General features: G+C 45.8%; 2 protein-coding genes and 1 long non-coding RNA gene across 9 annotated transcripts in view; 2 read left to right on the top strand and 1 right to left on the bottom strand.

Annotated features, from left to right (window-relative positions):
* Positions 1–11,340, top strand: part of CCDC30 (coiled-coil domain containing 30) — a 38,468-nt gene extending 27,128 nt beyond the window's left edge. For 5 of the 6 annotated variants that reach the window (XM_077931474.1, XM_077931475.1, XM_077931476.1 and 2 more), the window contains 11 exons: positions 1,690–1,936; positions 3,049–3,210; positions 4,105–4,314; positions 5,077–5,234; positions 5,901–6,066; positions 6,719–6,840; positions 7,504–7,645; positions 8,126–8,262; positions 9,477–9,591; positions 10,330–10,397; positions 10,672–11,340. In XM_077931474.1, the coding sequence (XP_077787600.1) occupies positions 1,690–1,936; positions 3,049–3,210; positions 4,105–4,314; positions 5,077–5,234; positions 5,901–6,066; positions 6,719–6,840; positions 7,504–7,645; positions 8,126–8,262; positions 9,477–9,591; positions 10,330–10,397; positions 10,672–10,879 (1,735 nt within the window). In that variant the 3' untranslated portion in view covers positions 10,880–11,340. Of the gene's footprint in view, positions 1–1,689; positions 1,937–3,048; positions 3,211–4,104; positions 4,315–5,076; positions 5,235–5,900; positions 6,067–6,718; positions 6,841–7,503; positions 7,646–8,125; positions 8,263–9,476; positions 9,592–10,298; positions 10,398–10,671 lie in introns of all 6 variants that reach the window. The other variant, XM_077931479.1, reaches the window with a different exon arrangement.
* On the bottom strand, positions 2,029–17,174 carry LOC144328396 (uncharacterized). Its single transcript, XR_013393600.1, has 3 exons — positions 16,356–17,174; positions 15,361–15,407; positions 2,029–7,675 (listed from the first exon to the last, which is right to left on the bottom strand). It is a non-coding gene; the product is annotated as an uncharacterized LOC144328396 (long non-coding RNA).
* Positions 12,858–23,888, top strand: PPIH (peptidylprolyl isomerase H). 2 transcript variants are annotated; one of them, XM_028740407.2, is made up of 10 exons: positions 12,858–13,011; positions 13,308–13,372; positions 16,111–16,134; positions 17,195–17,239; positions 17,735–17,777; positions 19,194–19,286; positions 21,169–21,256; positions 22,183–22,223; positions 22,714–22,800; positions 23,762–23,888. In XM_028740407.2, exons 2-9 carry the CDS (start codon positions 13,320–13,322, stop codon positions 22,780–22,782), a joined length of 456 nt encoding a protein of 151 aa, XP_028596240.1. In that variant the 5' UTR covers positions 12,858–13,011; positions 13,308–13,319; the 3' UTR covers positions 22,783–22,800; positions 23,762–23,888. The 2 variants fall into 2 exon arrangements, with proteins under 2 accessions (XP_028596240.1, XP_028596239.1); XM_028740406.2 differs by lacking the exon at positions 12,858–13,011 and adding an exon at positions 13,037–13,195.
* The last annotated feature ends 1,093 nt before the right edge of the window (positions 23,889–24,981 follow it).

Here is a 24,981-nt window from a genome sequence, read left to right on the forward strand (position 1 = left end):
TCTCCCAGCACCCCTGCGCTCTCCTGCGACTTTAGGATTGATACTGTGTGTGTGTGAGAGAGAGAGGGGGGGATCGTTCTCCTTCTCTTGCTTCCCACTCCCAGCGCCCCTGCCTCTCCTGCGACTTTAGGATTGATACTGTGTGTGTGTGTGTGTGTGTGTGTGTGTGTCTGTGTGTGTGTGTGTGAGGCATCGTTCTCCTCTTGCTTCCCCTTCACTCTCCCAGCGCCCCTGCGCTCTCCTGCGACTTTAGGATTGATACTGTGTGTGTGTGAGAGGGGGGGGGGTCGTTCTCCTTCTCTTGCTTCCCACTTCCAGCGCCCCTGCGCTCTCCTGCGACTTTAGGATTGATACTCTCTGTGTGTGTGTGTGTGTGTGTGTGTGTGTGTGTGTGTGTGTGAGGCATCGTTCTCCTCTTGCTTCCCCTTCACTCTCCCAGCGCCCCTGCGCTCACCTGCGACTTTAGGATTGATACTGTGTGTGTGTGTGTGTGTGAGAGAGAGAGAGAGGGGGGGGGATCGTTCTCCTTCTCTTGCTTCCCACTCCCAGCGCCCCTGCCTCTCCTGCGACTTTAGGATTGATACTGTGTGTGTGTGTGTGTGTGTGTGTGTGTGTGTGTGTGAGGCATCGTTCTCCTCTTGCTTCCCCTTCACTCTCCCAGCGCCCCTGCGCTCTCCTGCGACTTTAGGATTGATACTGTGTGTGTGTGAGAGAGAGAGAGGGGGGGGATCGTTCTCCTTCTCTTGCTTCCCACTCCCAGCGCCCCTGCCTCTCCTGCGACTTTAGGATTGATACTCTGTGTGTGTGTGTGTGTCTGTGTGTGTGTGTGTGTGAGGCATCGTTCTCCTCTTGCTTCCCCTTCACTCTCCCAGCACCCCTGCGCTCTCCTGCGACTTTAGGATTGATACTGTGTGTGTGTGTGTGAGAGAGAGAGGGGGGGGGATCGTTCTCCTTCTCTTGCTTCCCACTCCCAGCGCCCCTGCCTCTCCTGCGACTTTAGGATTGATACTCTGTGTGTGTGTGTGTGTGTCTGTGTGTGTGTGAGGCATCGTTCTCCTCTTGCTTCCCCTTCACTCCCCCAGCGCCCCTGCGACTTTAGGGCGACTTTAGCATGGATCCACATGGATCCTCAGGATTTTTGCATTGGGCTACCCCAAACTCACCGTCAGATCACATGTCTGTGGCCACAGCATGAACCACAAAAATCATACATCCACTGTTTTGTTTAGAATATTTTTTTCTTGTTTTCCTCCTCTAAAAACTACGTGCGTGTTATGGTCTGGTGCGTGTTATAGAGCGAAAAATACGGTATTTAAAGCACTGTGATACCACATTTGCAGTCATGTCTCTCCCCGCCACCACCCTAATAAATGAGCACTGCAGTTTGTTAAGGGTGCTGGGAACTGTAGCTCTGGCAGGGGTCTCCCAACAACTCTCAGCACCCTTAACAAACTTCACTTCTCCGGATTCCCTGGGGTATATCATGTGCTTTAAGTGGATGGTTGGTACGCAGCCCATGTCAAGAAGCCACCAATACTCCAGCAAGTATCCATGCTTATATTTTTGTCCCTTATCTTGGGGGAATTACAAAACTCGCACCCCATTTTTCATAGGTTATGCTGCAGTAAATGGCATATATCTGTTGGCCTCTTTCTCTCCCCTCCTCCCCCCTCCACCTTCAACCTCAAGTGTTAAATTGTTAGAGAGCAAGAAGAAAACAGAGGAACTAGAAAAGAAGGTTAAGGAGAGCTATGAAGAGAGAAGGCGCCTGTGGGAAGAAAACATGCAGTTAAGGAAAGACATGCTGGATCTCCAGTGTCAGCTTAACACCAAGAGCACGGCAAACGTCAGGGCGAAGCGCGAGGCTGGCTTTGGAGAGAATCCACCCCGCAAGACACAGACTCCCATGGGGAGCACAGATGGGGAACCAAAGCAGGTAAGAAGGCTTCCTGAATGAAATACCTCTCTGCAAGACAGAGGTCCCCCAAAGTAAGACAGCCTCCTGCAAAAAAGAGAAAGTACTGTGATTTGGGGGGGGTGTCTCAGTAGGAACACGGAATCATTGCAGATGCAGATGTAAACAGAGGAACCTAGAACTTTCCAAAGCTATTTTTTAGAATTGTAGAGTTGGGAGGGGGCCCCTAAGGGTCCTATAGTCCAACCCCCTGCAATGCAAGAATAACAGCTGAATAATCCTGGACAGATGACCACCCAACCTCTGTTGAAAAACCTCCAGAGAAGGAGACTTCACTACCTCCTGAGGTTGTCTGTTCCACTGTTGAACAGCTCTTATGCTCTTAGTTCTTCCTAATGTTTTGTTGGTGGGTGGATAGTCCATAGTCACAGGTGTATAGGGGTGTATTCAACTATGCCCTATGCAGAATAGACCCACTGAAAAGAATGGACCTGAGTTAGTCATTCCCATTAAGAACATATGAAGAACCTGCTGGAGCAGGCTAGCAGCTCACCTCATCCAGCATCTTGTTCTCACTGTGGCCAACCAGATGCCTGTGGGAAACCAGCAAGCAGGACCCAGAGCTCACGCACCTTCTCTCCTCTTGTGGTTTCCAGCATAGCTGGCATGGCTAGTAGCTATCAAGAGCCTTCTCCAGGAATTTCTCTAATCCTCTTTTAAAGCCATCCAAGTTGGTGGCTTTCACTGCCTCCTGTTGTTGAACTATGGTTGAACTATGCATTAATTGCAGTGCATCCACTCTGAGTAGGACTTGCATTGGATAGATGTATACAACCCATGGTCTACTGGCAACCCTCAGTTGTCTGTTGGTAAGGCTGAGAGAGCTCAGCAGATCTGGGAGCATTGTGGCAGGTATTGGCATGGGATTGGCTACTGAGCATCACTTGGTTCCCAGAAGGCTCCTAGGCAGTGTTGGGCATGTCCCCAACTCAATGTGGCCAATACTGCTCAGGTTGTGTCACAGAGAGCAGGAAATGGTGCCAGTCCCAGTCCAAGCCCTGTGTTGCTTCTCTCTGCATTCATCTGGCAACTGTATCAGCTGCCTTCCTCACAGCTTCTGCTCTGTCACACAGGGTCTGCTGGGGGAGAGAACTGAGCAGAAGGAGGACGGGCATCTTCTCTGGCAGGATGTTCAGCGTATTCAGAACTTGGGCAGCTCCGCCGAGAAGGAGCTGAGGTACGAAAGGGAGAAGAACTTGAAATGCAACATCTTGCTTCAGCAAGAAAACATCAAGGTAGGTGACCCCATCCCCATAGGGGCAGGAAAGCCAAGTGACAGTTTTGAAAGAGATGGGGACATGTCCCTTCTTCTTTGTCTTCTTTTTCCTCCTCTTTTTCCTCCTCCTTTTCTTCCATCTTCTTTCTTCTCCTTCTACCTCCTTTTAAGACATGTGTTCATTGAACTTTGGCTTTGTTAGGCCAAAGCATCTCCACTTGACTAACACATAATTTTCATTATGCGATTCATGAGATGCTTCTTGAAAAGACATCCCTTTGCTTATTCCTGGCCCTTTCAGGCTGGATTTTGTGGGCTGTGGCCAACCAAGTCCCACCCGATCAGTGGCGTAGCATGGGGGGTGCAGGGGGGGCCGGCCGCACCGGGCACAACATCTGGGGTTAGGGCAAATCCACGGGTTAGGGGGCGCAAATCCACGGGTTAGGGGGCGCAAATCCACGGGTTAGGGGGCGCAAATTACTTGCCTTGCCCCGGGTGCTGACAACCCACACTACGCCACTGCACCCGATGCAGCCCCTTGGAAATTAGTGGACATGACTAACTTAAGGTCCATTAATCTCAGTAGGTCTCCTCTGAGTAAGACTCAGTTGGCGTTTGCTTGCCTAGTCTTGCCATGCAAATAACTCTCCAAACGAAAGGTGTTGCTTGTTGGATCACCATTTTAGCTTGCACTTAGCCCTGTATCAATACTTTTATGTACCAGCTGAACTGTGTCACCTCCTGTTTGCTTCATGTCCCAGTCCAATTTGAGTGTTGAAGCCTTTGACAGACCCATAGCTGGGAGTTGGTGTTCTTTGCCTGGCAAGGAGGGCCTGGACTGTTATCAGGGAACTGCCATTTTGTTGTCCTACTTTCCTGAAAGTGCCACCTTTTCTCTGCCCCACCCTGTCAGGTCAAAGCCGAGCTGAGGCAAATGCAGCTGAAGCTCTCCGACTCCGCCAAGGCCTGTTCGTCACTCACTTCACAGTGGGAGCTCAGCCAGCAGAAGGTCAAAGAGCTGGAGCTGGAGCTGCTCAGGCAGACACAGGCGGCTAAGCAGCTGAGCGGCCTGAGGGAAAAGATCGCCCAGGAGAAAGCCAGGGCCACTGAGGCTGAGAGAAAGGTCAGTGGCCACAGCTGGGTTCACAGTCCCAAGCTGCTTTCGACAATGCCATCCTGAAGAGCTGCAGAAGTATTTGTTTGGTTAAAAAAATTAGACCCTGCTTTGCGCTATGTGCCTCAATGTGGCTTGGTTAAACAGTGGAATTTGCTCCCACAGGAAGCAGTGATGGCCACCAACTTAGATGGCTTTAAAAGAGGGCTGGACCAGTTCATGGAGGAGAGGGCTATTGAGGACTGCTGGCCAGGATACCTGCGCTCTGCGTCCATGGTTGGAGGCAGCAATGCTTCTGAACACCACAGGAGGGGGAGTGCTCTTGTGCTTGTGGGCTTCCCATAATAGGTCTCTGGTTGGCCATTGTGAGAAAAGGATGCTGGACTAGACAGGCCCCCTCTGGCCTGATCCAGCAGGCTCTTCTTATGTTCTTAAGTACTGTTCTTTAATTTGAAACATCCTCCTGCAACCCTCTTCCTGCTTCCTGATCAGTGTCACTGGGTTGTTGTAGCCCATAAAGAGTTCCTTGTTCATTCCTGCTGCATCTCCCACATTGAGGCAATGCTTTGCTTTCTACGTATCTCTTCCTTCCAAATCTCTGCTGCTCCTGAGGCTGCTCTTTCCTCCCCTCCAACGTCTCTGGCAGACTGGGAAGGTGCATCCCATACAGCTGTGACTATTTAGTTCCTAAATTCTTCAGGTCCCTTTTGTTAATGGTTACCTACCTGAGCCACTCAGAGCCCTTGCTGTCTCGCATCATCTTCTTCTTAGATTTTGGAACTGCAGCAAACACTGAAGGAATCTCACCACCAAGTACGGCTCTCCGAGACCCACGTCTTGGTGAGGAAGCAGCTGGAGGAGCAGCTGAAGGAGGCCAGGGAAGAGGAAACCAAGGCCCAGCGGCAGTTCCAAGAGGAGCAGCGAAAAAGGTAGCAGAAATCACCTCAGTTTCTCTTCTGTAAGACAGGAACAAATTCTGTGGTGTAGGGGAATTTGGCCAGCTGATAAGCAGCAGGGATTTGCCCAGGAAAAGTTTGCTCTTTATTCTTTATTAATTATTACATTTTCATCCCACTTTCTCTCCAAGAAGCTCGAGGTGGCATGCACGTTTCTTCTCACTCCCATTTTATCCTCAGAACTCTATGAAGTAGGCTTGGCTGAGAGACTATGAATGGGGTAATCTGCATAGGGCTATTTTGAATTGGATAAGAAGCAAAGGATAATTTGCAATTTTGAAGTGGATAATTTGCATTACCAAAAAAAAAAAAGGTGATGCCCCAGAGAGTGATCCAATTTAGCATGTTTATTTTAGTTATCTTTCGTAAACAAAGTGAAAAACTTCAAAACTGTCAAATTTGCCAAATACCATATTTGCAGTTGGCATCCAGTCATTAGGTTATGTCCAGTGCAAGTTCTACTCAAAGCTAGACCCATTGATATTAACTAACATTAGTACATTAGGTACATTAGTAAGTTTACTCTGAGTAGAACTTAGTTGGATACAACCCATTGTTACTAATGACCATGGAAAAATGAACCACACTGGATGATTTCCTGTTTTGCATCACCGGATTTTTCTCCTTGTTGGCTGCCAGGAAGCTCCTGGATCAGCAGACAGAAGATCTGCAGCAGCAGCTCAGGCACTCCCAGGAGAATGAGGCGCAACTGGCCAGGACTTTTGCTGAGCTGCAGATCCAGCATCAGCATCAGGAGGCCCAGTTGCGGATCCTGGAAGAAGAGAAGAAAACCCTCTCCAATGAGGTGAGAAAAGGTCGCTGCTAGGGATGGACAAATCCAGCAATGAATTCAGTTTACCATTTTTTCAATCTATGAAGACAGAAATAATAAATAAGGCTTTTGTGATTACTTAGTGTACAGAAGCAGATGGTTTCAATTTTGTGTTCACTTACCTGTTACTTTGTCTCATATAAAGCAGTGGCTGATAACAATACTGATCCTATTCTATTAAACCAGCCCTGCTACCATCCAAACACTCTCTCCACTGCCACCCACTCCCAAACTCAGCTGACCCCCACCCCAAACTGTTTCCCATCAGCATTCAAACTCCCTTTCAAACGGTTATTCAATCACCAATCACTTCCAAGCACATTTTGTCTTCCCCTCCTAACCTAACACATACTTTAAATCATGTATTATAGTTACCTGAACAATTATCACAGCATCACAGAGACCCTTTCCTACGGTGCCTCTTGGGTGAGTGTATGGGAGCAGGTAGCCCTTAGATGCTCTGGTTCCAGGCTCTGCAAGGTTGAGACCAGGGATTGTCCTTTTAGAACAGCAGCAACATGTGCTCTGTCACAAGTGACCGTCTGCCATCTTGTCCACATGGCTGGCCTCTGGCTGAATTTGGTTGGCAATTGACTGATGACCCCATGCCAAATTTCCTTTTCAGCATCTCCAGTGTCAGAAATACAGCCAGAAGATTTCAGGGCAGCTGTTGGGGTTGCAACAGGAGAGGGAAACCCTCCGGGAAGAGTATGAGCACATCCTGAAGGAGGTGGCCATTTCTGTCAGGTGACTACACAAATGAGATTAAAGCATGGCTGTGGAACCTTTGGCCTGGGGTCTGAATCCAGCCCTCCAGGTTTATCTGCCTGTCCCTTGGGATTATCTTCAGGCCACACTCCTTCCTGGCTCTGCTTTGCAGCCTCCTTGCATACTTTTGTCTGCCTAGACTGTGTCCTTGAACTCTGATCGTGCCTCTTGCTTGCTTGGGTGGACAGCAGAGAGAGGGGTCCCTATGCAGAAACCAGCCTACTGGGCAGTCACTGCTCTTCCCACCTTTGCCTCTGATCTCATCCACCACTGGTTTGTGGCTTCTGGAAGGTTGCCCATTTGAGGATGTAGCCTCAGGCTGGGAAAGATTCCTCAGCCCTGGGCTAATGGCAGGAGTGGCCATCCATAGGGGGTTTCTCCTGCATGCACCAGTGGCAATAAATACTACATGTCTCGAGTCTTTGGGATGGGTCATATGCTTCTTCCCTTTTCATGTTCATCTATAGATCTAAGTGCCACTGATGAGGAGGAAGCCACCCCCTGGCCTGGGTGGAAGTCAGGAGTTGGGTACTGACTAAGGGAGGACAGAGGCTGGGTATGGATTGCCAGGCCTCCGCTGACTTGGCTGTGTGTCTGGGGCACTAGGGCCCCCTTTCTGACGGCTGCGGCCTGTTTTCTCAGGAAACAGAAAGAGCGACAGCTCCGGCATAAGGCCAAGCTCCGGCGAGCGAAGGAGACCTTCATCTGCGAAGTGAAGCAACGTGATGTCCGCATCAGGCACCTCGAGAACGAACTCAAGCTCTCCAAAAGTCAGTCAGAAAAGGTGAGAGCCCTCTCAGATGGTGGTTTATTTCTAAAAATAATAACAGTAATTGAATTGTTATATAAAAAAAGCTTTCCAATAAAATTTCTTGTTAGATATGTTTTACAACTGCACCCCCAGTCACGTTGGATCATAAATGTCAAAGAAGAAAAAGGAGTTTAGTCTGCCAAAATGCTAGACAAAAAAAGCATGTAGCAGAATAATAACACCAAAATCCCTAATAGAGCAAGACCTTTATTAGGCCCATCAAAATGTCACCATAAAATAATGTGGAAGCTTTCAAATCCTCCAGGTGCCAACTCTTAGATGTTTTCCTGTTTGCTTGAATGCCTCATGCAAAATCCTGACGGTCTGGAGGCTCCTTGCATTTTAACCATAGTTTGATGGGGTTACAATTCTGGAGGGGAAGGGAAGAGGAGCAGAGAATGCTGGGAACGTATCCCATGACGGGGCTTCTCTGTGTGGCATCCCTCCTTTCAGGATGCAATGCTGATCGCGCAGGTGACCACTGAGAACGACAGTTTACTCCAAGAAAAGCGGAAGCTCACTCAGCAGCTCCACAAACTGGAGGAAGCGGAGCGGAGCAGCAAGCAGGAACTCTCCACAATCCAGAGCAGGTAGCAGCAGCTTTGTTGTTTTTTTAAAAAAATCTTAAAAGAGAATTGCAAGCCTTGTGATTCAGTGCCATGCAGCTTGAGGTGTCTGTGCTGTTTGGCATTCAGCCCCAGGAGTCATCTTGACCACATTAGTCTCACCCTTGTTGTTTAAAATGTATGAAATGCACGCTTTGTCCAAAGACCTTGTCCAAATATTAAATTTGTCTCCTTTGTAATAGAACAGCCTTCACCAACCTCCCATACACACCTCGCTTGCACAGGATGATGGGAGTTGTAGTTCAAAACATCAGAAAGATATGAGGTTAACCAAGACAGATAAAGAGGAGCACTTGGATAAAAACGAGACAAGATAAATCAGCACCCCATATTTTCATTTCTTTTTTTCCCTTTTATAAAATTTTCTTTTATAAGTATTTCTTTTAATTGTTTCTTTATTTTTTTTATTGTAACATGATGACCATTACTAACAACCCAAAGGTGCAGTAGCAGGGTAATACACCATATCCTATACAAAGCAAGCAAGGAAACAAAAAATAATTAGAGGAAGAAGTGGTAACACACCAATATAAATCAAGATATAAATATAATATAAATATTTCCTGAGCTGCCATGGATGGTGAATGTTGGGCATCTAAGTCTGAAGCAGATCAGATGACATACAAGTGTTTTGTATCTGCCCTTATCCCTCTGCAGACTATTTTTTCCACAATAGCCAAAGTCCATAAATTCTTATACCGCAGATTTTTCATTGATTTTTCCATTGCTGAGCTATTGAAATCCCAGCTGCAGCTAACATCCATGTCAAAAGCACTTTAGAGCAACAAGCTTTCATCTTATTAGTCCATATATTCAGCAATGACAATTGTGAGGAGGCCTGAACAGGTGATTTAATTATTTTAGCTTTCGTCAAGCAGGGAGTGCAAGAACCCTGCCCCTTCTCTGGTTGACGGATGGGGTCAGGCTGCTCTCCATATGCCACAATTCCCTTACCGGGAGGAGGCAGGAGACGTCACCTCCTCCTGGTGACACTTGGGGCCAAATGGAGAAAGGGGAAAGTGGCTCTGGTCCCAGGCAGAGCGACTTCCCCCTTCCTCTTTCCTTCTGGCCCCCGGTCGCTTCTCTCCCTTGCAGTCCTGTGCCACATCCTTTCCCACAGCTCCATCTTGGCAGGGATGAAGATGCCACTGAGGCATCTTCCCTGTGGCTTTTTCCAGAGTGCGGCTTCTGGACGAGGAGAACAAGCAGCTCCAGGAATGGACCCTGCAGCTGACGGGTCAGGTTGGGCTCCTGGAGCGGGCGCTGAGGAGCATTCATAGCCACAGCTTGGAGGTAAGGATGGGCTGCTGTGGCGGCTTTTGGTCTTCTCCTCTGCAGAATCAGGGCTTGCGGCTCAGTCAGTGTCTTTATGGGCCATCTTATTTATAGGCTTGGGCCTTTTCAGCTGGTCCACCAGCTCTCCGTTTCCTCTCTCTGGTTGCCACTTGGCTCTTTCTAGTAGCTACCTATACTCAGATCACAGCCATGATTTCCCTCGTGGTATTTCATTTGCCACCAAGAATTTCAGTATAGATAGCTAGTCTCTCTCTCTCTCTCTCTCTCTCTCTCTCTCTCTCTCTCTCTCTCTCTCTCTCTCTCTCACACACACACACACACACACACACACTATCCTGTATCATAGCTTTGCCCCTGCTTACTCTGATCACCAACTCCTCTTGCCACTTTGGCAGCATCTGACCAACATCCCCCCCCAAAAAAAAAATCTTTACAGCTTCCCCATCTCCTTGCCCATCCACTCCACCCCCTTTTAAATGAGAGGAGGCCGCTGCACAGAGCAGTTCGCTGAACTGCTGGGTGAAGGACCTCTCCCTGCTTTCTTGGGCCGGCTGGCCGTTCCTCACACTGCAATTAGACAGGACTTAGGTCCATTAATTTCATTGGGTCTACTCTGAGTAAAATTGAGTTGGCTGCAGCCCAAAGCATTTATGGATAACAGCCCAATTTCTTCCTCCCTCTCTCTTTTTCTTTTTTTGTTAAAGGTCTTACTTTGTGCATGTTCCCCTTTTCCAGGAGCTGAAGAGTATCGGCTTCTCTGAATTCCAACCGCAAAGCAAAGTTCTCCCCCTTCGCAGCGTAAGGTACTGTGCCCCCGAGCTGTCCATGTGGGGGTCTGGGGAGGGTGGAGGGATGGTGGAGGGAATAGTAATAATAGAAAATGCCCTTTGCATGTGCTCAGGTGCATTTGTTTGCCTCCCATGTTTTCTGGCTCTATGCTTAATATGCATAAAGCTCTGCCAACCTCTTTAGCAGGCCTCCTAGCCTTTCTCCAGGGACTTGGAGATGTGTTTAGGTTCAGTCAGATGATGCTATGAGCCTGAGTGGCCCATGTGAGGCTAATGGTTTCTCTTCCAGCTTCTCAGTGATGGAGCTTTCGGACTCTCACGGCCTTCTGAAAGCTGTCCAGGATGGCAAACCCGAGGACCGCACAGAAAGGTCTCTGCTTGCCTCTTTGCCCTGCCCACCTTCGGAGATTGGCTACTTGAACGTGGCTTCTCCTGGGGAAACCTCAGACTTACGCACAGAGGAGCAGAGTCAAGCCTTGTGCTGTGATCACATCTAAGGGGACAAGGGGGAAATTCCGAAGTGGAATAACAGTACAGAAACCTCTTGTCACTGCTAGGTAGTATTGCTTCCATTTGTCAGGCTGCTTTATCAGACTTTTAGCTTTAAAGAAAACCTAAAGAAAATCTAAAGACCTTACTGTCTTTGCTAAAAATGTGACTTGTACAGATGTAGTTATGAGTCTTTAAAATATTTATTTTTTATTAAAATTTGTAAATGATAACAAGAGAGGGATAGTTTTACATACACACACAAAAAAAAGAAAACAGCAAAACTGTTCATTCCTTCATTTTTTCATTTGGCATGTCTGTGTGGGGATTCCATACCTTAAGGAAATGCCCACTTGAAAGGAAACTACTATAATTGTTTTGTCTTTTCCTGCTGAATATGCCACATATTATTTTAGTTATAAGTCTTTTATCTTGTGCCAGATTTTTAAATAAATATTCCAGAAATGTATCTGTGACAAACTTTTTGAACAAAGGAGGACTCAAAAGATTGCATCCAACTAAGGTATACTCCAAATAGGCTTGCTGAAATTAAGTCCCGTGGTAGTCATGCCTATTATATTCAGTGTGTCTACTCTGAGTAAGAGTAACACTGGACATACACCTTGGGCCTCCATATGCATTTACTTTCTCTGGGCCCTAAACCCCTGGAGCTTGAATGGTATTGAGATGCTGTTGCCATCTCATACACAGTCAATGCAAAATATGGGAGAGATCACACCATAGGCAACAGGCTTCAGAGGAACACACTTGGTTTCAGTGGTGCAAAGTCCAATGCCTTCCATCTCGTGGAATGGATTTATATAATCTCAGCTTTATCACAGACGAAGGGCCCTTCCAGGTGTTTATTGAGCATTCATCTTAACTGGCTTTCACAAAGCTTATGCAGGTTAGTTTTTTCTTGCCTCCTGGATAGTTGCACATTCATCCCATATTTTCAATGCTTTTCCTGTTGCTTTCAAAACTTGAGGAATTCCATTTTCTTGTTTTTAAGGTGGATTTGTTGAGGTAGGATAGGGTTGGGGAACCTTTCTAGCCTGGCAAGCCAGGTGCTTATGTTCCCCAGCCCTCACAGGCCAGGTTTGATAGTCCAAATGTGCATCACCCAACATCACAATGACATCGCCTGCAGGAATCTTCAGAAGCCCCATTTAAAGCACTATTTTGAGCACCATTTTGAATGAAGATTTTGAAGATCCAACAATACCATGTAGATCACAAGGGCCAAGTTGTAACCATTAACTATCAGTTCATCAGTCAATGGCAACATTCTTCAAAGTTCATCAACACTACATGTCCTTCTGTTGTGCTCACATCCAACATCTTCATTTTTTCCATCTTTAATCTCTGAATGTGTATTAGAGTAAAACATGCACCGTCATGTTTTCCTTGCCTCACTTAAAATGCCACACAGATATATTTGCCACGTGGCTCTGTGCCAACAAAGGAAGCTGCCGTGTTGTGATTTTATCCTGTGAACTGCCCCGAAAACTGCGGGTATAGGACGGTACAGTACATAGCTGTCAACTTTCAGATTTGAAAATAAGGGATCAGCAGCCTCAAAAATAAGGGATCAGCAGCCTCAAAAATAAGGGATCAGCAGCCTCACCTGTCCCAGGGACAGTCTACGGGATATCTAACAATCCGGGGTAGCAGCAGGGAACAGCGCTGGAATAAGGGAATTTCCCCGCAAAAAAAGGGGAAGGTTGACAGCTATGGTACAGTATACAAATTTGATTTTAATTAATTAACTAATTGGGTAGTCAAAGTTAAGAGACTTCCAATGGGGGGTGGGGGGGGGAGGAATGGAAACTCTTCTCACCACAGCTCCTTAAACGGGTGGAACAGCGTCTCTTCCTTACCTACATATCAGGGTAGCCCCACCCACCCCGTGGTTGCCTTGACGCTGCTGGACTACAACTCCCATCAACCTCGACTGCTGTACACGCTAGCAGGGAGCTGATAAAGAGTTGGTTTCCAGCGCCATACGGAGGGCAACAGCCTGGTAAGCCCACTCATCTCTAGAAAAAGAAACAAAAATCCTCCGTCGAAGCTTCGAACGAATAGAAGCGCAACGGCAGACAGGAAACCCGAACAAAGACCGCGAGGCAGCTTTTACTCGGTGAGCATTTAAAATTTCCGGCAAGTAACGGGATGTGACGTCTTTTCCAACCGGGTTCCTCTCCGTGAACCGCGAAAGGGGGGGGCGAGCTTCCACTTCCGGGTGAGAGGTGGTCGCCATGGCGGTGTTGGCTTCCAATCCTAACAACCCCGTGGTGTTCTTTGATGTCACGATAGGCGGCCAGGTAAGGCTCGCTCGGGGGAGGCTGAAGGGGGGGAGGGTCTGGGCGTGGGGGTTGAGGGAGGGGCGCGCGAGGAGGAGGAAGAGGAGGCTCTGACGGTTCTGCCCATGCCCAGGAGGTCGGCCGCATGAAAGTGGAGCTCTTCGCCGACGTGGTACCCAAGACGGCGGAGAACTTCAGGTAAGCCTGAGGAGAAAAGGTCGTGTGTTTGTGTGTGACAGACAATGCGGCATGCCATAAAGATGCGCGGCGAGAGCGGCACCTCTGGGCCTCATGCCGCATAGTCTCCCGGCCTCCTTTTCTTCCGGCAGCCCTTTTATGCCAATGATGGTAGCGGTGGGTAACGAGTGAGTTGCAGGCCTAGAGCGACGCGTCTCGGCCCAGAAGCGCGCGGGAAGCTGCGCTGGTCCCACGTGGCTGATTTCCTTCCCTTTTAAAAAATAAAATTAAAAAATCCCCTTTTCTGTCGAAATCGGCAGGGGCAACACGACACAGAAATGGGGTTTGCCAAGTGGGGTTGCTTAGAAAATCTGATCTTGTTTTGTATGGAAACTTAAAGAAGAAATGATGAGTTAGAAAAAGCAGAAGCTCCTCGCTGATGCTCCTTGTTCTGAGCTGGGTCGGCTGTTGACCAGTCACAACTCTGGGTTGCTCTTAGGACTGGCGCTACGGATTGGCCTTGCCCTGTACCTGCAGGGACCCCGTTGCCAACCCTAAAGCCTCCTGGGCCTGCTCTTCCTGTGGCCCCTCCATATTGTGACTGCTGTCTCCAGTCCGCAGGGAAGTGGTGAGAAGACAGAAGACCAACCTTCAGATGTTTTCCCTTCCTAGGCAGTTGCACAGTCTTGGTTTTAGGGGAGACATCAGATGAAGGGGCAACTGCATGAATTAACAAAGGTGAGGAGGCAGCAGATGGGCCCACTCAGGAAGTCCACAGAAGGCATCTTTCTCTAAAGACTGTTGGAAACCAGGAGACTTGTGTGAATTATGTGGCACTCTAAATGCTACCTGACTACAACTCATATCATCTGTGGCTATTGGCCATACTGGTTGGCAGGCTGGTGGTACTTGTAATCTAGTAACATTAAGAGTGCCACATGTTCCCTATAGTAAAGCTTCCTTATTTTATGCTTTTGTCAACTCTTAGATTCATGAAATGGGAAGCCCCTCCACGTCTTACTCATTGTGATCCAATGACTAATAATTTGCTCAAGTAGTCACTGGTTATCATAGTGACTTGGCACTTTGGATTTCCCCAGCCTTTTCATGTTGACTAGAATTTATATAGAGTCTAGTAAACAGTGCAACCACTGGTTTTACTGGCTTGCTCTCCGTCCTGGCAGAAAACCTGTCATGGCAAAATGTGCCCTTAGGCAGATCTGTATTAAGACAGCAGTAAACCTTGTCTTGGGGACTGTCTTCTCTCACCACACAGCTAGTTCTTGCCTGTAGGTTTGGATTTGATCAGAGGTCAGCAACTGGCAGCTCGCTGGCTGAATCTGGTCTTCACCATCTGCAGATAAATACCCTCCCTTCCTCAGATTGGTTCAGCCAGTGCACATGAAAATATATTATTCCTTATGCCATTCTTCTGGCACAGTCTTTCCCATCTGGTGCCCTCCAGGTATTTTGGACTGCACCTTCCATCATTGACAGCCTTTAGACATGCTGACTGGGGCTGAGGATTATTATTATTTATTGAATTTATATACCACCCTATACCTGGAGGTCTAATGGGACTTGTAGTTCAAAACTACAAAGGCACTAGATTGGGAAGGCTTCTGGGTTTTCTTCATCTCTTTCCCAGGCAATCTGTCACATGGTGCGAGAAAACAATGGGTGGAAAGAGAAAAAGACTAGACTTACACATAATCTGTTCTTCATGTACAATGGTACCTTGGTTCTCAAACTTAATGCGTTCCGGAAGTCCGTTCCAAAACCAAAGCATTCCAAAACCAAGGCATGCTTTCCCATAGAAAGTAACGCAAAATGGATTAATCTGTTTCAGACTTTTAAAAACAACCCCTAAAACAGCAATTTAACATGAATTTTACTATCTAACGAGACAATTGATCCATAAAATGAAAGCAATAATCAATGTACTGTACTATAAAATAAATAAGGTAGTATTGTAGATTAAAAAAAATTAAAATTAACTTTTTTCTTACCTGCACTGATGATAGTCATTGTTTGGATGGGGGGCTTTTATCCATTTCTGCAACCACACAATCAATCAATCAATCAATCAATCAGTAGCTGAACTGGGTCCCACACAGTCACAAAAACTGAAAAAAACCTCAAAAACACAAAATAAATAGCAAAAACAAAAGCACCAAACTTAATCCTTTCTGGAAGTCCGTTTGACTTCCGAAATGTTCGAAAACCAAGACACAGCTTCTGATTGGTGCAGGTGCCCTGGAAACAATAGCTGACAGCCACATCGGATGTTCAGCTTCCGAAAAATGTTTGAAAACCAGAACACTTACTTCTGGGTTTTCAGCATTTGAGAACCAAGGCATTTGAGAAACAAGATATCACTGTATTGGACTAAACATCTTTCTCTAAATGCAGAGCAAACCTCCATCCTTTTTGAAAGAATATGGCATACCATGGAGGGAGAACATAATGGTTTTTCTCTGTCTTTTTCATAGTAGCCCACGAGCCAAAAAATATTTGCTCAGCACTGAACTTAGATTATTATTGGTCCCTTCCTACTTGGTATATACTATTTTGTAACAGAAATAATTTAAAAGTTTTAAGTTGCTTTTCTAGAAATTGCTGTGAATTCTAGAATTCCAACTTAACACTGAATTCCATCTTAACAGTTATTCCAGTATTCAGGAATACTTAAATTTGTGGACCTAAAAAAGAACATCCCTGTAAGTAGAACTAACATGAAGATTTCTTCTTCTTTTCAGGCAGTTTTGCACAGGTGAATTCAGGTATGTTGTCTCGGTGTAAAAAAATAAGCATTTGAGCAAGCAGGAAAACCTTCATCCCTGGCTGGGTTCTAAAGCTGTGATACATATACGTAGGAGAACCAGAGGTGGCTGCACTTTTCACTGCAGCAGTGCACAACATCAAGGAGACAAACCATTTTAAAGATCAAATGGTGGCTTGTCGCCTTGGAAGAAGAATCAAAAACCCCCAAAGAATAACCTACCTGGCTTTGCAAATGCCTCATCTCTGCTTGTGTACAACATTTCTTTGGTTCCGGAGATGTACTTGGTTGTTGTTTGGAGTTTTTGTTCCTTATCACCTGGAGTGCAAAAGGAAAGGCTCAGAGAGTGACATGGGAGTTTATTTTACAGTGGTCATAAGTCAGCAATTTCTTTGGTGTATACATTCCTTGAGAACTGGGAATTTGTAAGTTTGAAAACTGGGATTTTGATGAGTTCCTAGATTGCAGAAATACTGTGCCTTGATTTCTCCCTCACACTTTCCCCATTCAATTTAAGCCGCAAGTTCTTATTTCTGCAGTCTGAGTCCCTTGTGTGTTGATGAGTGTTGGTCTAATAAGTCCTAAATATAATTAGAACGCTGATGCCTCTCTGGGTGGTATTTTCTCTTGCCCTTCACCTGGGGTGTGCAGACAGGTGTAAAAAGAGCACTTGGCCTCTTGGTTTAATCACAGCAGACTTGCACTAGGCTGAAGGGGGAGGAGGACACTTTCTGCCCATCTTACAGAAAGCCAGCCTCTCACTTTGTCCAAGCTGGTTTCTATGACTGCTTTCCATATGTAGCCAGATGACCCAGACACATCTGCTGAGGGTCAGAAAGTAGCACATGACCTGCCTTGACCTTTTGGGGCTGGGCAGCCTTTGGCAATCCACTTCTTTGGCCAAAGCTCATTGGTAGTGCACATCTGAAACCACATCTGAGATCTTTCAGGTCACCAATTCAAGACCCACTGCAGATGTGAATGCCTTGAAGACTGGGGTGGGGTAGTTCCTGTGGTCCGAGGCTGCACAACTTCACCATGTCTGTATCTTTGTATTCTAGGAAAGATGGAGTTCCTATCGGCTACAAAGGCAGCACTTTTCACAGGTACATTCCTTGTCTGACTCTTAAAGTGAAGCTTTCAATGCATGGCAACAACCCAATGTTTGGGAAGTGTTGCTCAAGGGGCAAGCCTTGAAGGGTTTCTCAAGAGCTTGTCTTGGATCACCCACTGTTGATATAGAAAACAAGGCTTAGCAGGATTTGAGAACAGCCGCACAAATAGCTTCTTCCCATTCCTTCATTAAAAACAATAGGTGCCTGTTGTAGCCAACATCAGTCCTACTCAAGAGTAAACACACTGAAATTAATAGAAATGGCTATGACCATGGATTTCAGTGGATCTGCTCTGAGTAAGATTAACAACTACTCCAATGCCGGCAATGATCAGCAGGTGGCCCTGTGGGTGCAATTTTGCTCTTTGGCTGGTTGCAAGGCCACTGAAGAACACACAGCCAACTGGCAATCTTCCCAACTGTGTGCTGAAGAGTAACTGTTTTGTCTGTCTAGCCTACAATTTATTTATTTCCCCCACTTTTTCAGGGTCATTAAGGACTTCATGATCCAAGGAGGCGATTTTGTAAATGTAAGTGCTCCATTTTTTTCATTCTGCTTTGTTGTCATCAAGGGGAAGGACACTGCAGTGTTTCTTCTTGGAATCTTACCTTTGGTTACAACCTGTTGCTTGTTGGGAGCGAGACAATATTATTATTATTATTATTATTATTATTATTATTATTATTATTAATTTATTTATACCCCACCCATCTGGCTGAGTTGAACCCAAGTTCAGGCAACATGCTGACCCAAACCATGACTTAATCCACAGAAGCAGGGCCAGAGGAGGAGCAAAGCAACTGTGAGCTCCTCTCTGGGAGTCTGCATATTCACCCTAAGCCATGTTTTGCCCAGCCAAATATAATTCTGTGGTGGGTGCTCAAGAAAAGCTAACTGAGGCTGCAGAAAGTTTTGTTTAACTGCCCTTAAGCTTCACAAAATAGGTGGTCTGATAAGTTCTGGCAGACTTACCTGAATTGGTGCCTGAATAGACAAGCCTTGATGTTGTGCAGGATACTTCAGTTGTAAAATAAGAGGGAAGAGGAAGTCAAGGGAGGCAGGTACAGACAACATTCAGTTGCCCCACAGCCAACTTTAGATGTTATATCATTTGCTTTAGTACCTTAAAATTGTAAACTTACTTAGGTGCCTTGACAGAAAAATAGTATATACAGTGGTATCTCGGGTTACATATGCTTCAGGTTACAGACTCCGCTAACCCAGAAATAGTACCTTGGGTTAAGAACTTTGCTTCAGGATGAGAACAGAAATCGTGCTTCAGCGGCGCGGCGGCAGCGGGAAGCCCCATTCGCTAAAATGGTGCTTCAGGTTAAGAACAGTTTCAGGTTAAGAACAGACCTCCAGAACAAATTAAGTACTTAAGCTGAGAAAGCACTGTAAATGCAATAAATAATCAGCCCACAGCACTTTGATTTAGACCATACACAAAACTCCTCAATTAGCTATTTATTATTACTATTACATACAATCTATGTAAATCAGGGCAGGCTAACCTTTTTCAGACCAAGGGCCACATTGAACAGTGGCCAACTGCCCTAGGGCCACAAGTAAATGTGGACATAGTCAAAGGATAAAAATGAGTGTGACCAAAGTGTCAGGAACAGACCTGGGCAGCCCAAGAACGTGCCTTTACACTTGTATTGCAAAACTATGTTGCTGCTGGAAACAGATTTAAGAGGATGAGCCAAAGGCCACTTGAGGAAAGTCTGTTTTTTAAGGGCGGATTTGAAGGAAGAGAGGAGGACCATGTAGCTGTTCAGGGAAAGAGGTTCCCAAAACACATTTCTGCAAGTGTTCTAATTATGTGGCTGGTTTTATCAAGAAAGACTTGTCAGCATCCAAAATAAACAATAAATGAGAACATTACTCACTCCCAATAAAACTTCAGCTGTGGAATTGAGTGCATGACTACTTTCTAAAACAGGGAGATGGCACCGGAGTGGCAAGCATCTACCGGGGTCCCTTTGCAGATGAAAACTTCAAGCTGAAACACTCCGCTCCTGGTCTGCTGTCCATGGTAAGTAGGCTGGAGAAAGTTATTGTGGTCCAGCAATTTAATTTGACTTCAGGCTCCCTTTTCTGACCCCTATAAAGGGATGGGGTTGGCCTGCCATTTGGTGTGCCTTTTAAAAGCAGTGGGACGTCAAGTGTCTTTGGCATGGAGTACCCTACTTGGGCACAATGCTTGCTGAATTACCTTGAGCCACTCACACACCCTACCTTGCAGGGTGACTGTAAGGATAGAATGGGATACACCCTACATCCACCACCTCACATTTCAGTTAAATTTGGAAGCAACTTGGCTACATTTGGAACTAGGGTGCAGCTGGGGTTGCTCTTGCCCATGTGCAAAGGTAGCAGTCTCTCCTGGCCCTTAAGAGCCATCAGTTTGCAGCATGTGAGAGTTGTACATGCATTGAAGCCCATGGTGATAATTTTCTTAATAACAAGAAAACCCAACTCCCACTGTAATGGTTTTCCTAAACCTATACTGCTAACACCATTCAGTATAACGTACACCCTTTACCAACCAATAACCCTGTGAGATGTAAGTGTGGGGCAAAGCCAATCATGTCATTAATATATTTGTCAAATGTAGTCATGCCTTGGGAGTCGAATGTTTTGGCTCCCAAACGCTGCAAACCCAGAAGTGAGTGTTCCGGTTTGCGGATGTTCTTTGGAACCCATACATCTGGCACAGCTTCCACTGCTTCCAATTGGCTTCAGGAGCTTCCTGCAGCCAATTGGAAACTGCGCCTTGGTTTCCAAATATTTTGGAAGTCGAACATTTGACTTCCGAGGTACGACTGTATTTGACAAGGTACTAACATTTATGTTGTAATGCACAAGCTTATGTAGTTACTGTGTCTTCAAATCTGTATATAATTAATACCAGCAGCTTATTTTACAGTACTATGACTAGAGGCAGCTTTGAGGAATCCTAATAAAACTTTTGACAGACTGATCTTATATTATACTCCACCTCAGTCAAACTTCACCAACACTTTAACTGAGAGCTTTCATTGCAACTTCTGTTTCCAGCCCTGCTGAATCCCAGATCTGTTTATGTTCCCATCTTGGCTAGTCAAGTCGCTTGGCTACCCCAGCTACTCTTTGACTGCCAAGCCATTCCACCTTCCTTTCAGGTCTTCTCCTCTCTTCCTCGGTTCTCAGCCTCTGCAATCTTCTTCCTCTGGATGTCCAGCACAGACTCTGGCTAACTAGCACCCAGCCTTATATTCACTTCTTCTGGCCCCTCCCAGTCTAGCCTCAGCCAATCACATTGTCAGTCTAAGAATTCTAAACTAGCAACCACCAATCAGAGTATACATCTCTTCTATCCTTCAGTTGCATACTGAGAGTTCTATCTCCAGCCCCTCCCCAACTGTCAGTCAAGATCCCCCAGTGACAGTTAGTTTAACTTTCAGTTGACCAGAGAAAAGATTTCCTCTGCCAAACACATTACAATGTACATTATAATACAAATAACCAAATACATTGCACGATACTCATTAAACAGTTTTTAAGAAACAGAATTTCTTCATAACCCGTCTGAAACTGCAGTCGTTCAGCAGGGGCTCAGAGTACTTTTGATCTTTCCTGCCATTGTAAAGGTCTGGTGTAGCACCTGCTAAAAGCATTATGGTTTAGTTAGGCATGTCCAGGTATGTTTTAATCTGTTTTTAGCTTATTCACCCTGAAAAGAAGTGATTTTAATTTCTCTGCCCATTTCTCAGAGCTTCTGTGCTAGTCGACATATCAGTAGGGTGGTCTTAGGACCACCTTTTATTTATTTGTTCCTTTGGGATCCTGTGCACCAGACCAGCTGTGGCAGAGTGAGGCTGAGTGTTGGCTTTTGCCTTCCATGATTTATGTGGATTCCCCCCCCCCCCCGCTAGGCAAATAGTGGCCCCAGCACCAATGGCTGCCAGTTCTTCATCACCTGCTCCAAGTGTGACTGGCTGGATGGGAAGCATGTAGTCTTTGGTGAGTAATCAGAACAAATTTTTAAAGTCCTACTTTCACGCAGAGCATAATTAAACTGTGGAACTCTCTGTCCGAGGAGACAGTGATGGCTTTAAACAGGAATGGACAAATTCATGGAGGAAAGGGGGTTATAGATGGTTGTGGTCTGACCCAGGGGTCAGAGACTGTAATGCTTCTGAATACCACTTGCTGGAAGCCACAGGAAGGGAGAGTGCTCTTGTGCTTAAGTCCTGTTTGCAGCGTTCCCAGAAGAGGCATCTGGTTGGCCACTCTGAGAACAGGATGCTGGACTGGATGGGCCATGGGCTCTTCTTATGCTCTTAGTTCCAATCTGGGCAAGGACCAAGATCAGAAAAGCTCCTTTAGGTGTGTCCATGGCCTTGAGAGGGCCTGTGGGAATTCTCTTAGTTCCCTCCCCCAAAAAACAACCCAAACCCATTGCCCATACCCATATTGGATCTGCTTTTGAATGATTTCATTCATTCATTCATTCATTCATTCATTCATTTATTTAAGCAACTTATTCAACCTGTAACACATAGCTTCTAAGCAGCATACAATAAAGTTACAAAGGAAATGAAGTAGATAGAATCAATAATAAAAACAGGAGAGTTCACTTATATGCTGGCTGAAATAAAAAGGTCTTTATCGATCATTAGAAGTTTAACAGGAAGGGGGTCTCAGTCAGGAGTTCCACAGCCTCAATCCTACAATATCAAATGCACAGGTCCTAGTAGATATGAGTTGTGTGTCTGATCCATGGGAAACCCCTAGAAGAGATTCCCCTGCAGATCTCCATGGTCAAGCAAGGCCACATCTGTACACAGTCCCCTCTTGCATTGTTTGAGCTTAATTTTGCTGATGTTGAGTTGGAAATACTTGAAAAATTAAAATCATCCTTTTTTCTTTTTTTAAAAACCCGGCAGGTAAAATAGTTGACGGGCTGCTTGTCATGAGAAAAATTGAAGTAAGTATTTTAGCCAGAGAAGTAACTATTGTGCTAATTTGCGGGTTTGGTGCACGTCGGCAGTCGGATTACCATGCAGAATTGGGCAGCTTAGGAATCGAAGTTAAGATTCTAGTCCTTATTGTGGCAGAATGTAAAGCACATGAAGATGTTGACCACCCTGGGCTTGAGTGATCAGGCTTGACTTCTGCTGCCTTTCTGACCATTCTGATCCGTTAACTGTAAATGGGGCTGCTGCTTTACATCATTCAAAGTGGCAGGCAGCTCTTCAGCTCAAAACTGAGAATGATCTCCCGTCAGTTTGTGAGACACAACTTTGTGGGCTGCAGGTTTGCCAGTAGAAAAATAAGGTCCTGAGGACACCAACCAATCACAGATGAGAAAAAGTATCTTGAAAATGGCTTGCTAAGGGGTGGGAAAAGTATATAATGGCTCTTCCCAGGAGGGGCTGAGGGTCTCCTCATAATCCTGCCTTTTGCCCCCTCCTCAGAACGTGCCCACCGGTCCAAATAACAAGCCCAAGCTGCCAGTGGTGATTGCCCAATGCGGTGAGATGTAGGGGGAAACGATTCACAAGGTAGGTACCCATCTCCATAGCTGAGATAGCTGCAACCTGGCCCAATGAAGCTGGGGAGGGTGGATAAGCTATATTGCATTGAGTAAAAAATAAAGATTTTTAGGAAGCTGAATTCTTTCCTTTTATGGAATACAGCATATGCCAAGGGTCGTATTCAGCTAAGTCAGACTCAAAGTAGACCACATCAAATCATCAAACTTAAGTTAATAATGCCCATCAATTTCAGTGCGTCCACTTCTGAATCTGACTTCAGTTGAATGAAACCTTAGTGTATGCTGTGCTCCATAAAAGTGCAGAATTCAGCTCTGTAAGAATCTTAATATTCATTCAAACTAGAGACAGGTATGTAATTATCATTTAACATTTTGAAAGTGAGTGTGTTGCTCATCTGGTTTTGAAATCCTATTTCGGCCCGGTGGAGTCTCCAACTCAGACCAATTGCTGAATAAAGATTTACAGTGGTCAAGAGTGGAGGCTACACTCTCCTTGAGAGCCCTCAAGTTCCCACAACACATTGCTAAATAAATTCTAATAAGTACAATAAATGCAGAAAATATTAATCAAAAGGAAATCAGGTTTGTCAACTGACAACACTCATATACTGCATTGTGTGAGCTGCCTTGGCATAAAATCCATCCTTTAAGACTCTTCTTAGGCTTTGGCAATCACCAGCCCCTACAGCAGGTGTGACCACATCCACCAATGGCATAAAGTCCCACGTAGGGTTGGACAAGGGAGAATGTTACCCTCCAGCTAGAGTGTTTACCCATCCTGTGGGCTCCCCAGCTACATAGTTGAGTGGATCACTAGTATCTCTGGGTGCTGCAACCCCACACGGACCTCTAGTGGCATTGCCAAGACCCATTCACAAAGCATCTTATTTGGGCTGGAATGTGCTGTTTCTGGTACACTGTGTTACAGCTGTGATGATGACTGACTCTTTGCCTCTTCCTGATTCCAGGTTAGTCTCTTTCCATCTCGGATCACCATCACCTCCCGATTGCTCCATGTTTTTCCTGTGGTGCTTCATCTACCCCACATTCCAAACTAATTTTCTCCCCCCATTGTAAATAAAGGAATTTGGTTAAGTGTCTGTTGTTCCACTGGAATGCACAAGGAATTGCCAAACGGGAAGAATTTTTGGGGGCCATTGTCTTGTGACATCAGCAAAGTCCATCGAGTGAGTCATCCCAGGGAACCTGGATTTGGGTCAGTTGCAAGTGAGGCCTACAATAAAACATTGCAGTGCACCATGCCTCCTGGTCAGGATTCCACCAGGATTCTTCCTGAACTCTCCATTCCATTCCCTCTCCCCCGTTTTCCGTCCCACCCTCCAACAATTAGTCTTCTGGACCACTGAGTATTCTTAGTCCTCACTGGGTTGAGTCCCCCCCCCCCCCAAAAAAAAAAGCTTTTGCCCCATGAAATTTATTTTTGCAAACCACTGGGCTCACTCAAGCCTTGCTGCTCCCTCTCTTTTATGCATTGGTGGTGCTGTTTTGGCTACAGGAGGTATATATGATAGACATGTGTCATTTTATTTTTAGGTGTGACAGTCCGTTTTTTACTCAGAGAAATAGGAAGGAAAAAATCCAGCTGAGAAACCTTGTGTGATTCATTAAGCACCTATGGCTCAATCTTAAGGGTGTATCCAATGATGTCCTACTCTGAGAGGAGACCTGCTGAAATGGGTGGACTCAAGTTATTGTGTTCATTAACTCCAGTGGTCCTACCCTGAATTGGCCAGGGCCAGAATTGGATACAATCCTCAGTAGACAGCAAAGACAATGCTCAGGAAGTGGTTGTTTGGGTATTTGGACACTGCCTCTCCCCAGAAGAGCAGAGCCAGGAGTATACAGCAACACAGCCTGGTGTTTTCCTTTAGTGTGGGTGTAGCAGGAATAATGGGTTATATCTAACTTTCTCAGTGAAAGAAATGGGCCTAAGTCATGTTCGATAATTTAAGTGGGTATACTCCGAGTAGAATTAGAATTGCACAAAACCCTTTATCTTTATTATTAAAAGCATATCCTAAATTGCCCAAAAAACCAAAAAGGATACAGTATAGCTATAGGTTGAAATAAGCAATTAACTGAAGGAACAGCATGAAAGTCAGCAAAATAATTTGAGGGAGGCAACAGCTTTGGCAGGGGCAGTAGCTAAGCTGCCACAGTTGCAAAT

The sequence above is a fragment of the Podarcis muralis genome, chromosome 7 (genome assembly GCF_964188315.1).
Source record: "Podarcis muralis chromosome 7, rPodMur119.hap1.1, whole genome shotgun sequence".
Classification (NCBI taxonomy): domain Eukaryota; kingdom Metazoa; phylum Chordata; class Lepidosauria; order Squamata; family Lacertidae; genus Podarcis; species Podarcis muralis.

Excerpts from the sequence above, each read along its gene's own strand:
- PPIH (XM_028740406.2), top strand. The coding sequence starts at position 13,130 with ATGGCGGTGTTGGCTTCCAATCCTAACAACCCCGTGGTGTTCTTTGAT. Across the intron at positions 17,778-19,193 it reads AAGGAGGCGATTTTGTAAAT|GGAGATGGCACCGGAGTGGC; the intron begins GTAAGTGCTCCA and ends TTTCTAAAACAG. Across the intron at positions 19,287-21,168 it reads CTCCTGGTCTGCTGTCCATG|GCAAATAGTGGCCCCAGCAC; the intron begins GTAAGTAGGCTG and ends CCCCCCCGCTAG.